Genomic DNA, 11,989 nt, shown 5'->3' with positions numbered 1-11,989 from the left:
GTCTTCGTTAATAACGTGACGACGCGAATTTGGATTAAGCATCCAGGAACAGATCCGTGGTTACGGTTAATTATCGCGAGGGTAAGGAACTCTTGATGAGGAAACCGGACAAAGACCTTCACGCATCACAGACGTATTCTCGGATATAGGAAACGTATTATTTCATGACTGACATTAAATCATTGTAATTATTAACATGAAAGTTTGTATAAATCACAGATTTTTATTTACGTATAATATTAAAAAAAAGCATGCTTTTGGTAACATAATTTAGTATGATGAATTATCTTATAAATTTCACGAAGTAATAATTAATAATAAATATTCTATGTACAGCAATAACTTATAAAGAAAACGACAGCTCACCTAATTGGGGCACGTTAATATACTTAACATAAATTAGATCGCCTTTGGGAATGTATACTGTTATACTAACATGTTAGAATTTACAAGATCCTCCGAAGCCTCCGCACATTATCATTTTCATTTGATGCCTAACGAGAAATCCCTAACATTAATTATTTACTGATACTAGAGTACTTGATATAAGTGAATCAAAATGATGTTTTAAAATAAAACTCGAAACAAACTCGCACATTTATTTTTAATATTCATATATTAATTCTGCTAAAACTCCATATTGTTATATAATCATCAATTTATTAAATTATTTAAATTGCGTATTAAAAAATACTATATAAGGCCGGGATTTGTGGTTTTGTGAGTTATAAGGACATCTACACTAATGGTGATGCTAGAAAATAATAAATAAGCTATCAAATCTTTAAATAATTAGGGTGGTGTATAATTTTAAGAACTAGAAATCTCCTTGGGCAATGAAATCTTGAACTGCAACAAGACTATGAGGTAAATGGCTATCATGCTTATTGCCTGCAACAGAGAGTAATCCGTTGAGTGAAAGTAAGTAAACATACATTTCTTCCATTTTAAAACTTGGCTTTTATTTTTATAAAATACTTTAATTAGCGAAGTGAAACAGCTTTATCTTAAGTTAATGAAATACTGTCAAAATAAAAAAAATCTCTTTAATAACTTATTTTTAAATTAAACTGTTCTCGATATCACGAAACACTTTTATTTTGACTCGTTGTCGGCATTGAATGTAAGCAAAACAAACTATTTAAATTGCAGTAGAACATCTAAACTAAACCTTATTTAAAAATATTTTTTCTAATTATTTAAAAAAAATGAAAGAAGTAATTTCGCAATAAAAATCAATTGGCTAACGCAAGTGAAAACTATCTAGCTATTTAAAAGGTAAACTTATATTAACTTCTCTAGAAACCTTTTTCGTTAAGGAATAAACATTTATTTCCTCGTTTTGAAAACGACAATAACTAGTTATTTCATTAAAAAGAAACCTTCAAACTGTGTGTTTCTGTTGACAGAAGAGATGTGATACATACAGCGTCTCTTTATTACAAGACCCCATTACAGTTCATGACACCTTTGAGAATAATTAATTTACTTTTGCATCTTAATTTAATAACATTGTAGTATGGAAGGTGCATTCTGTCTGTTTTCAGATATTTACTTAGCAATTTTAAACTATTAGCACGAAATTAATTTTAGTAATTTCAACCTAACGGTGAGTAAAGTCTAAGTAACACAGACTAAGCTACGTCAAAATCATTACGTATTAAAAGCTTTTTTATATTAATATTCCATAGAATCGAATATAAAATAAAAAAAAAATTTTGCAATTTGATATAAAAGAAGGCCTCAGAATATTCATTTAATTAAATATTACTCGTTAAGATCTACAAAGACTTCAATCGTTTTCATGATACAACATCCCTAAGTACAAACAAAATTGTTTCTTTGTATGTCGTAACAGACGAAAATGTTATTAAAACAATCGCTTTTTTTATTCTTCTTGTGTAAATTCTAGCTGTTTATACAAACCGATGTTAGTAGTTCCCTGTTTACGTGAGCGTATCCCTTCAAGCTCACCACAGCTGGGTTCATTTCTATAGCTTGAATGAAGTGGTCTATCTAAAACAGATATCACAATCAAACAACTGAAATGTTAAGAATAGTTCGACAAATAAGTGGCTTATAGTTTTTTTTTTTATAAACGATTGTATATATAAAATAACTGTCAATATATAGAAACTCATACTCGTAAGTGAGGCACACATATTAAATTCACTAATACCCTTGGATAGCTAAAACCTGTATATCCATAAAGCTATGCATAAAATGAGATCGCTTCGTACTTTTCATACGTCATTTATATTATGAACCGCCTTGTAGAGCTACAACTACGTCTCTCTACGTAAGGAAAACTATATAGATTTCTTGGCTTCAACTAGAAAGTAAATAAATAACTCGGGACAAATCTTTTCTTTATCATGATTAAATTTAAACGATTTTAAAATATATATACAATCCCTTAGATCAATAAAATAAATTATCTAATGAGATCTAAGACTTTCGCGAGTACTCATTTAAATGAAACTAGTATTATTCGGATTTACTACGCGGATTTTATTATTTAATAAAAGGTGATATTCACACCTCGTCTGCCCGTGATCACGGTTGCTGCAAAGTAACCGAAACGTCGGGATTATGTAGTTTTTAAATAATAAAATCCGCGTAGTAAATCCGAATAATACTAGTTTCATTTAAATTATCTAATTTAGATTACGATTTATTTCAGACAAATTGTAATAGAAATAAAATAACGAAATAATAAACAATTAATTTTATAAAACTCGCAATAATTTCTTAGCTAATTCATTTAATATTTACGAACTATACGACTCAATGATTTATTTGATACAAATATGTCTATGTTCTGTACGATCATATATAGTCATATATTTACATATAATTCAATTTAAAGGACGATAAGTATAACTTAATAATGAAAGGTTCTCATGCAATCAAATTTACTCTGAATGTATTTAGTGTTTGCCTTTCCCGCTTATTTAAGAGCTTTATTTCTCACTACATAGATACATACATATAAAAAAAACTCTTTTTTGCAAATTCAATTTCAAAAAAATGTTTATAATCGTAATCTGAATCCAACTAGAAAAAGTCTAATTAGTGCTTTTAACTTAAAGACCTTCAAAATTTTAGAACGAAACTGTTGATTAGCTCATGAAGTTAAATAACGAGGCTATGAGTGAATAATCTTGTTTGTAATTCAGCATTTAAGTAGAAAAAGTTACCTCTTTTTGTGTCGGTCTATCAACAGACAACACATCGATGGATAGAAGACAGTCTTGGACACCAGCTGCGACCTGGTTTTTTGAGCAATGTAATAAATATTTTAAACATGAATTTAAGTACAAAAATAAATGAAGCGCGATATCCGAAGGTCGCAGATACGAAACTTGCATTTGAAGACTACTTACAATATTTTAAGATAACCCACAAAGTTGATTCAATATAAATACGTAATAAACTTAGTAATATACAAAAAAATTCAATAAAATATTATATAAGCAATTAACGTGACACATATTTTTACATTTTTTTTATTATGGACCTAATTCTTTACTCGCCTAGTAGATTATGTTGAAACACTAAAGTGATGATAGTGAGATTGGAAGGTTACCTTCAGCGTGGACTTGTGGGAGCAATCAGCGAAAATGAAAAGCAACGTTGAACAATAAGCCGCATCAACGATCAAGCCCATCTCCTTGAAACTAAACCGAAAACCATGATCCACAATTTCTGACAACGCGCCATAAACAGCAATAGTAATGTTGAAAAACCTAAGTGGAACGTAAATAAGTATTTACTAACATTTACTTAAAACGAGGTAATAATAAAAATTTGATTACCAAAGGCGCTTTAAAAACGTAAGAAAAAGATTAGGCCCAAACTGATACGTATGTATATATAGTATATATACTATATATACCAAAGTAGGCCTGTTTTATTTATAACAATACTTCGGTTATTGCACAATTGGATTTTCAATTTTAAAATGTTTTTATAAAGGACTTAGGTTATCCTTCTATATTCCCATATATAACTTGTAATCTAAGACTGATGGTTATTACTTACTTTGAGACACCACTTCACGAGCTTCGGGGAAAATTTTGACATCTATTAGTAAGCCTAATCGAAAAACCAATTTCTTTTGGGTTGGACGCTTTGAAAGTTTGTAAAGTCATATGAGATAGAATAGAAACAAAAACATACTGCAAATACATACTTACATGAAAAGGCAATATGTCGAATATGTTCTGGCGTAAGCGTTTCCTAATGATTGTAACAATTCTGACAAATTTAGCCAAAGGAAACGATAGCTCGATATCAAACTGGCCGTACATTCTATGGACACATCCTAAAAAGAAGATTTTAGAGGTGAGCATAATGTTCCCTTGACTATTCATGTGGAAATATTCACAAAAGATATTCTTGTTTTATTTCTTTCATAAGGAACGTATAACTCTATTGAAATACTAAATGAATGTTATTGAGGTTGGAATAAAAACTTCAATTGCAGCATAAAATATTATAAGTGTTTTTTTTTTCACCTATATCACCAGTGACTTAGATTTAATTTAATATAAAGACAATGAAAATTTCTTTCAATAAATGTATTTTCAACTCGATTTCTTTTATATCATTTAGTTATCTTTACTTCTAATTCCTTATTGTATAAAAAAATATAATTAAATGTGGACTAAGCGAACAAACAAGTGGGTCACGTTCCATACCCTGCTAAAGCAATTGGAGAGACTCTGTGATGCAATTTTAATCCCCTTGCAGTTTATATACCACAACGCGCAATTCATATTAATCATAGTAATGATATGATAATACGCTGTCGTGTGACGCAGAAGAAAACCATCCAACAATGCGCACAGACTGAGAAGAAAGCAGACAGCGAGTAACAGACATCCTACACTTATTATGACGATAGACGTCTTAAGATTCGGAAATTTGAGATTTTCACCAGTCACCCGATAATATCTCACCTGAAAACTTAAATACTTTAAGTAAATCATATTATATCATACAGACTGTGTTACTTATTTCTCTTATTTTTATACATATGAAACATGATAAGTTAGGATACGTGATCTATACAAGAATCGATTGAATATTTAAGTCACGTATATTTGATAGCCAAGTTCGATCCGCAAGTGTCGTAACAATGTTAAAAAATTGAGCCTCACTTGAAACTTTCCCCAATTCGTTTTATATATTGCGACTTGATGCGCGACGCCCCATCCGACGAAAGGGATCCAAAAGTGCGGGACAAGGAAAGCGACAAATAGCACGGAATATATGTAATCATCAAACTTTTTAATTGAACGCAGTATCATAAGACGTTCATAACCGACGACCAGGACAATGATTGTGGTGACGATGTAGAAAAAGATGGCGTACGTCGTCGCTCGAGACTTCCAGCTAAATGTAATCGTGCCTGAAAAATACATTGTCGATGTCGAACGTTAATTTTGAGAACAACAAGGACATGTTATCATGAAATACAAACAACTAAGAAAATCTTTATCAATTTCATAACTCAAATAAAACGAGAGCACGTTTCGTAGGATACTTTCAAGAACATGATTTTAATTATTAAAGTAAACATTCATGTTGATGAAAATTATTATAATTTATTTATACCAGGTCTTGATCGTGTGATCGGCATAACCGCTAGTGCTCTGAACAACACCAGAAGTAATTTGTGGTCTCTGTAAAACTGGTCGTGTATCTCACAAGTGTCACCATCCTGGGATGACAGCAGGTTACGTTGATCACGCTCCTAAATCATTTCAACTCACAGCATTACATAGTATCATTCTAATAACTTTAGTTTTAATTGCTATTCTCGCTTTAATATAAGCAAAACTTATCAAATTCAAAGAGACAATTAATCCAATGAACGTTACATATAGATAAAATTAATAAATAGAAACGACTGCCTTCGTCACGGATTATTTTAATTAATATTTATAAGTTCTATATATCATGAATATTTTAATTACGGACTCACATAATCCTTTTGAGTTTTGTTGTAAACAATTCTATTTAAATGAACATGTTTCATATCATTACGTAACAACGAGTTATTAATCCCCTCATCAAAGAGATGGTCAGGTATCATTTTAATATTATCTCACGCAGTAGACGACCGAAATGAGAGGCAGTAACAAATGGAGGGGCTTAAATAAACTTGAAGATATTATCGTGTATGTAAACAGGGCGTAATTCGTTGATTTTCCATTAAATTTGTAAGTAAACTTTGCTGAGCGACGTTGAATTTTAATGTTTCATGCTCAATTACAGGTCACTGATCGTTTATAAATTACAGGTGAAACTATTTTAATATTCTGTGGATTAACGTTTCAGTACTTTACATAACACTAGCTTTCAGTCACCGAGTTTGCACGTTCAATTGTTTTTCTGGTCAGCCTCGTGAGCTTAAAATAATTGTGATGCTAATACGGCCAGTAATATATATTAACACCATATTCTTTATATTTAATAACACTCTGATTAAAGTTTCAGTAATTTAAATAACCAATTTTGTTATTACGTTTAGATTATTTATTTCAACGAAAGATTTTTCCACAGCCATAGGGATAGGACATCCGTATGCGTCATCCAATTAAAGAATTTCTCAATCATTTTATTCCACAGATGTCGCTTTCGATATAAACTATAGGTGACTTACAAATAATACAAATAATAGTCATTTAGGAACTCCCAGTTCTGTATACATAATATTGAACCTTCACCGTAAGGATGACTAAATCTATTTTGTTACTTTGTAAAAGTTGAAAAAAAAAACATCTCTGTTTCTTTTACTGTTCGTGGATTAAATATCTGTATCATTCGTTGGATTTTTTTCACAATATAAATATCAATTAGTATATATTTCAATATTTTTTCACAACACTTATAATACCAACTTTTCCTCAGAAGAAGTAAAAAGTTCTTGGACATAATATTATGGATTATATTCTCTCTCATTTATGATCATTACCAAAACAGTAATTTGTTCATAATTTTTTCACTTGGTAAGCGACCCTTGATACAAATGTAGGACTCAAAGAGATTTGGTACATAAGCTATAGATGGCGCTGATAAAAATTTTGAACCAATCAATTTTAATTTACAATTAAATTTAATACGAGAAAACGAAGTAATTTGACACTCAACTCTATCCCTTACAAAAAGAATTATCACGTAGTCCCAGGAATAAAAAGTTATTAAGTACATATAAAGTATTGAAAACGTAAACTATTTTGAATTCTTCAATTATTAAACTGAAAATTATGGAAATTACACCTGTTTTTTCTTAAATCTGTTTAATTAAGACATTTCACATAAAACCTTTTTGGTGTGTGAGACAAAAGAAAACTTAAGAATTAATTTAAACGTTTAATAATTAAAAAAAAAAAACTGTTCATGCACAGCTCCGCTTAGATAATTTATTTCATACTACTTCGCCTGTCGTAGCTGAAACGGAAATTCACAGTCGAGTTCACGGTTTCTTTGAGTGTGCCAAGAGCACTTTTGCTTCAATATAGGTATATATAAAAATACATGCTTCATCATTTGAAATATTACTGAAACTTATAATTTTTGATGATACTCACGACCATTTAGTGTGTATTAACATTTAATAGCTCAATCTCCTCGTATGATCCGACCAGCCGACATTTCACACTTAATTCGGCCAGAAAAAGAATTCTATCAATCATCACATAAATACATAAAAAACATATAAGCCTCAGCTGTTCTGAATTAACGTTTATTTTATAGGAACTTTTGGCATTTGTATACATATAGTCAGGATATGTAGTCCGGAAGGAGGTGTATTGAGGTGTTCTTGAAATGTTTTGTGCCTGGAAACGAGAAGATCTTTGCCAATTTTACGTCAATACAATTATTTATAGAACTAAAACGATTTTCTGTTACACAGTTCAATATTTTGTTCTAAATGTAGAACTTGCTATACAGAAACTATGAGGTCGAAAACTATAAGTATAGTACGAATAAAATAAATATATAGAAGACATGATGTATTCAATTTAATTCGAATCGGATAATTTTTTCAAGAAAACGACAACCCAAAAAAAGTAAATGACTTTAGAACTAATTTATCTCGTTTCAAAACTTTAAATATCATTCAAACGAACAGATCATACAAACATATTGACATTCAAAGAGTTTGATAATAAAAAAACAGGTACTGGCTATAAAATAAAATAATATATGTATAAATTAATGGTTTATTTGATCACGTATAATCCACATCACATGCCTTACAAAGGCTATAAATATCTTACTATTGCAAACGTGAACGTATATTTAGTGTTACAAAAATGTTAGTGGGATGCAAATGAAATTTAATTTCATACAAAAATATAATATAATTCACTTTTGCAATCGTCAAAAAATTAGCTGAGACGAATACCTACTGTTATTGTAAATAAAGTTTTGATGTGGGCACTCGGAGTTGTATGACATAAAATAATATATGAGAATAAATAATTTTAAACATTTCTCAATCTAATATTCCTTCACAACCATAAATTTACAATGTTATATGAGAACCACATCCGTTCATATCTAGGTAGGTATTTTTTTGTTTAAAATTTTAGAATTCATATAAACACAACAATTACTTTTTAACAAAACATATAAATACATAAAAAAATTTATTATACCTAAGATTTAAAAGATGCAGGAAATTAAAAGGCATCATTTATAACAACAATAACTTATTATCAGTCAGTGTGAGTATTCAAGAAAATTTGTCGCCACAGATTAAAAATATATATATAGAAGAGTAATCTCATTTAGAATTTAAATGACTTCCTACGGCTACAGATAACACAAAATTAAACCGTCTACCTACCTATGCATGACGTTTGAAGCTTTTTACATCTATATCTTTTATTTATCAGCATATTCTATAAAACTATAAAATACATTAATTAACCTAATTCAATCTTTGGACAATATCCAGTTATAATAAAACTAATCAAAACTAAGGATCAACTTCAAAAACTCTGAGGACAAAAGTCTTCAACTACCTACCATTACATCTAGTGAGGTCTTTATATTGAGGTATATTACAGCAACATCTTTACAAACTCTGAAACAATAATAATGAAAAATTATTAGAATAAAAACGAGATAAAATAAGAGAAAATATTCTTATGTCAATTTAAATTAAAACCTTTTCAATACAAATTTTCCTGACTATGGTTTAGGGCTCAGTACATTATAAAATTGAAAACGCTATGTGCATTTAGAATGAACGAATAACATATTTTTGTAACAAAGACTTTATAAATTATTAAAATAACGCTAAATATGTTGTTCCTGTAGTAGTGGGTGAGGTTTGGTTGCAGAATAATAGACAACACCCACAAAATACCTCTCGCAACACGTAAATATAGTCATAAATTAAAATTTTATTGCCGAGTAAATTTGCGAGACTACGTAAATTTTATTAAACCTCGGTCTTATTATTAGCAAATATTCACTGAAGATATGGATCAGGACCTAAATATATCTATCAGTATTATACAGTATGTATGTTTTTTCTTTATAGTCATAGTGTTATCATTGTTTACCTTCGTAGTCGATTCGTCCATCGTGATCTATGTCTCCCAACGCTAACACCTGGTTCAGCTGGGCGTCTGTAACCGGTTCCCCGATCATCTCCAGAGCTGAACGGAGCTCATCGCGTGTTATATAGCCGTTATCATCACGATCGAACACCCTGTAATATATACATTGTTAAATTTAAACTAATACATTGGAATTGACGTCTATCAGTAATTGAATTCTCCTAATACCTATACTATTTGAGAAGCAATCGAATATATAAAGCTTAGTGACAAAATATATTTTTACGAATTTATTTATTGCCTCAAAAATATTTTTAAGTGTTGCCAATAGGATAAATTGGTGTATAATTATGTAAAAATGTTTGTTTTAATAAACTAGATAGAACTTCACTATGATTTCACCTCCATTAGGTGAAAATCAGGGTAAAGGTTAAAAAAGCTCTATCCCAGTAATAGCCTGTTCAGGGTTCACTGTTTGAAAATTAATTTTGTAGATGGCAACACAGACGCGGGCTAATTATTCAAATGCCTTCCTGTGTCCACGAGGAAGGAACAAGGTTATTGCTTGTTGTAGTAAAATTTTAACGTACTTGAATGCTGCTAGTAAGTCTCTGGTGATCTCTTCTTCTGAATCACCCCCACTCGTACTAACGTCCATCCCTTGTAACGCTTGTATCTTCGTCACCCACTGCATAAATTCATTTTCATCTATCAGACCATTGCCTGTAACGTACAATTAAATATTAATAAGTTATCGTAATACATAGAAAGTAAATAGACGAATCGGTAAAGTAAATATGTAATAATTAATTTATAATCTATAATAATTAATATATAATCTATAATAAAAAAATAGGAGAGGCACAAAAATAAAAGTTCTTTTAAAGAATTAGGTTCTATTAGTTGAGAAAATAATGAATAACTGGTATTCTACATAAAGCGTTACGTTAATATAATAGGTTGCCCGAAATCTTAAGTAAATTTTTATTTTCTGGTCAACTGAAAACTATACAAAGTTGCTAGAAAAGAAAGTTAATTTATTTACATACATACAGACTATATAACGTTGTATAGTTTGATTATAAAATTTACTTTAAAACGCTTATATTCTTAAATAATTGACTGATTTTATTCAGTTCCCCATCAAAATTAATCTGATCCGAAGATACTCGTAATAATCTCCGAGTTTATTAAAAAAAAAAAGAAATATTATTATCTTCTACAATTATAAATTAAATCCTTAAAAGCTTCATATTTTTTAATTGGATTTTCATAATATAATAATAAATATTTCCATTTTATAAAATTTATGAATAATCTTTGTTAAAATCAAGGCTCATTTAAAAACGGTTTGTTCTAATAATATTATATTATGTTTGTACTACACATTAAAATTTACCCAAACCTTATTATTAAGTTTCCATTAATCCGTCGATACTGACGCATCGCGTTACTGGAAGCAACTCAAGGTTACTGAATATAGCGTTATTAATATTTTAAAATATTTAATATTATGCCCCAGAAATATATTAATCCTACCTCACCTAAAAAGTCTTTTAAGTGTATTTAAATAAGATGTCATTATCACATCATCCCGCAACCTCAGCCTAACTATCTTTGCCATTAATGCGATTGCAAACGAACAGGTTGGACTCGTTAAATCCTAATTAAGACACCAAAGAGACTAGTCATTATAAAGCTGGATGTAAAAATAGCTGCAGCTTTGAAAATCTTAGGATGAAAGTGGAATCTATTTGTAAAAGAAATATACCAATTCTGTTAGGAATTCAGAGAGACTTGAAATGTATGTTATTAGTTAACTAAAATTACATATAAATATATAATAATATGTTATAATTATTTTATAGTTCACAATAGTGAACATAAACTATTTACGCCAATCCCTTAACATAGAAATTTATTAAGGAATTGAATTATCCACATACCACATGAGGTTACATTTTTGTTTCTTTTATTTCTCACCAACATCCAACTGTCAAGGAGATTTAATTCGAAGGTATTTAAAAAAAACTGAAATTTGTGTAAATTTATTAATTATTAACTATTATTTTTAGTAAATATTTCTTTGTTATTCCTAGATCACTTTAAAATTACTTGGTGATGATCTAATACCTCGTAATAGTTAAACATTTAGATTTTTTTTTTCCGTAACCTTAGAGTTTGGTCCTTGATGACTTTAAAGAAGTCTTTATCCATGTTTATATTCCGAGACTATTTTTAAAGAACAATTTTTTTATCTTATCATAAATAAGTGTTTCATCACATTACTTCATTCACGACAGTGTAGCCTCAGTACCGGTAATTCGTTTCAGGTTCTCCAATTTCAAATAGGTTTATAAATAAAACCTTTTTTTAAATTACAAACAAAGTAAATTATATTA

The 11,989-nt window shown here is 29.5% G+C and overlaps 2 protein-coding genes across 6 annotated transcripts in view; both read right to left on the bottom strand.

The window, feature by feature from the left end:
• Positions 1–587: 587 nt before the first annotated feature.
• LOC116770262 (gustatory and odorant receptor 22-like) lies at positions 588–8,081 on the bottom strand. 2 transcript variants are annotated; one of them, XM_061527973.1, is made up of 9 exons: positions 7,602–8,081; positions 5,623–5,761; positions 5,166–5,416; positions 4,704–4,964; positions 4,200–4,327; positions 3,590–3,749; positions 3,201–3,272; positions 1,927–2,016; positions 588–891 (listed from the first exon to the last, which is right to left on the bottom strand). In XM_061527973.1, the coding sequence occupies exons 1-9, from the start codon at positions 7,605–7,607 to the stop codon at positions 811–813; spliced, it is 1,188 nt and encodes a 395-aa protein (XP_061383957.1). In that variant the 5' UTR covers positions 7,608–8,081; the 3' UTR covers positions 588–810. The 2 variants fall into 2 exon arrangements, with proteins under 2 accessions (XP_061383957.1, XP_032517556.2); XM_032661665.2 differs by lacking the exon at positions 7,602–8,081 and adding an exon at positions 5,993–6,382.
• A 142-nt stretch (positions 8,082–8,223) lies between these two features.
• The window catches only part of LOC116770264 (calcium-binding protein E63-1), a 15,862-nt gene continuing 12,096 nt past the window's right edge, over positions 8,224–11,989 (bottom strand). For all 4 annotated transcript variants that reach the window (XM_032661671.2, XM_032661667.2, XM_032661666.2 and 1 more), the window contains 3 exons: positions 10,178–10,310; positions 9,591–9,739; positions 8,224–9,106 (listed from right to left, as the gene is read on the bottom strand). In XM_032661671.2, coding sequence (XP_032517562.1) covers positions 9,084–9,106; positions 9,591–9,739; positions 10,178–10,310 — 305 coding nt within the window. In that variant the 3' untranslated portion in view covers positions 8,224–9,083. The remainder of the gene's footprint in view (positions 9,107–9,590; positions 9,740–10,177; positions 10,311–11,989) is intronic.

This window comes from Danaus plexippus (genome assembly GCF_018135715.1).
Source record: "Danaus plexippus chromosome 13 unlocalized genomic scaffold, MEX_DaPlex mxdp_15, whole genome shotgun sequence".
Taxonomy (NCBI): Eukaryota; Metazoa; Arthropoda; class Insecta; order Lepidoptera; family Nymphalidae; genus Danaus; species Danaus plexippus.
The sequence above is the reverse complement of the archived record's forward strand: the minus strand, read 5'-3'. Positions and strand labels throughout refer to the sequence as shown.

Coding starts and splice junctions, on each gene's coding strand:
- LOC116770262 (XM_032661665.2), bottom strand. CDS start 6,103: ATGATACCTGACCATCTCTTTGATGAGGGGATTAATAACTCGTTGTTA. Junction 4,965..5,165: donor CGAATTGGGGAAAGTTTCAA/GTGAGGCTCAAT, acceptor TTAAGTTTTCAG/GTGAGATATTATCGGGTGAC. Junction 892..1,926: donor ACAGGGAACTACTAACATCG/GTTTGTATAAAC, acceptor TCTCTGTTGCAG/GCAATAAGCATGATAGCCAT.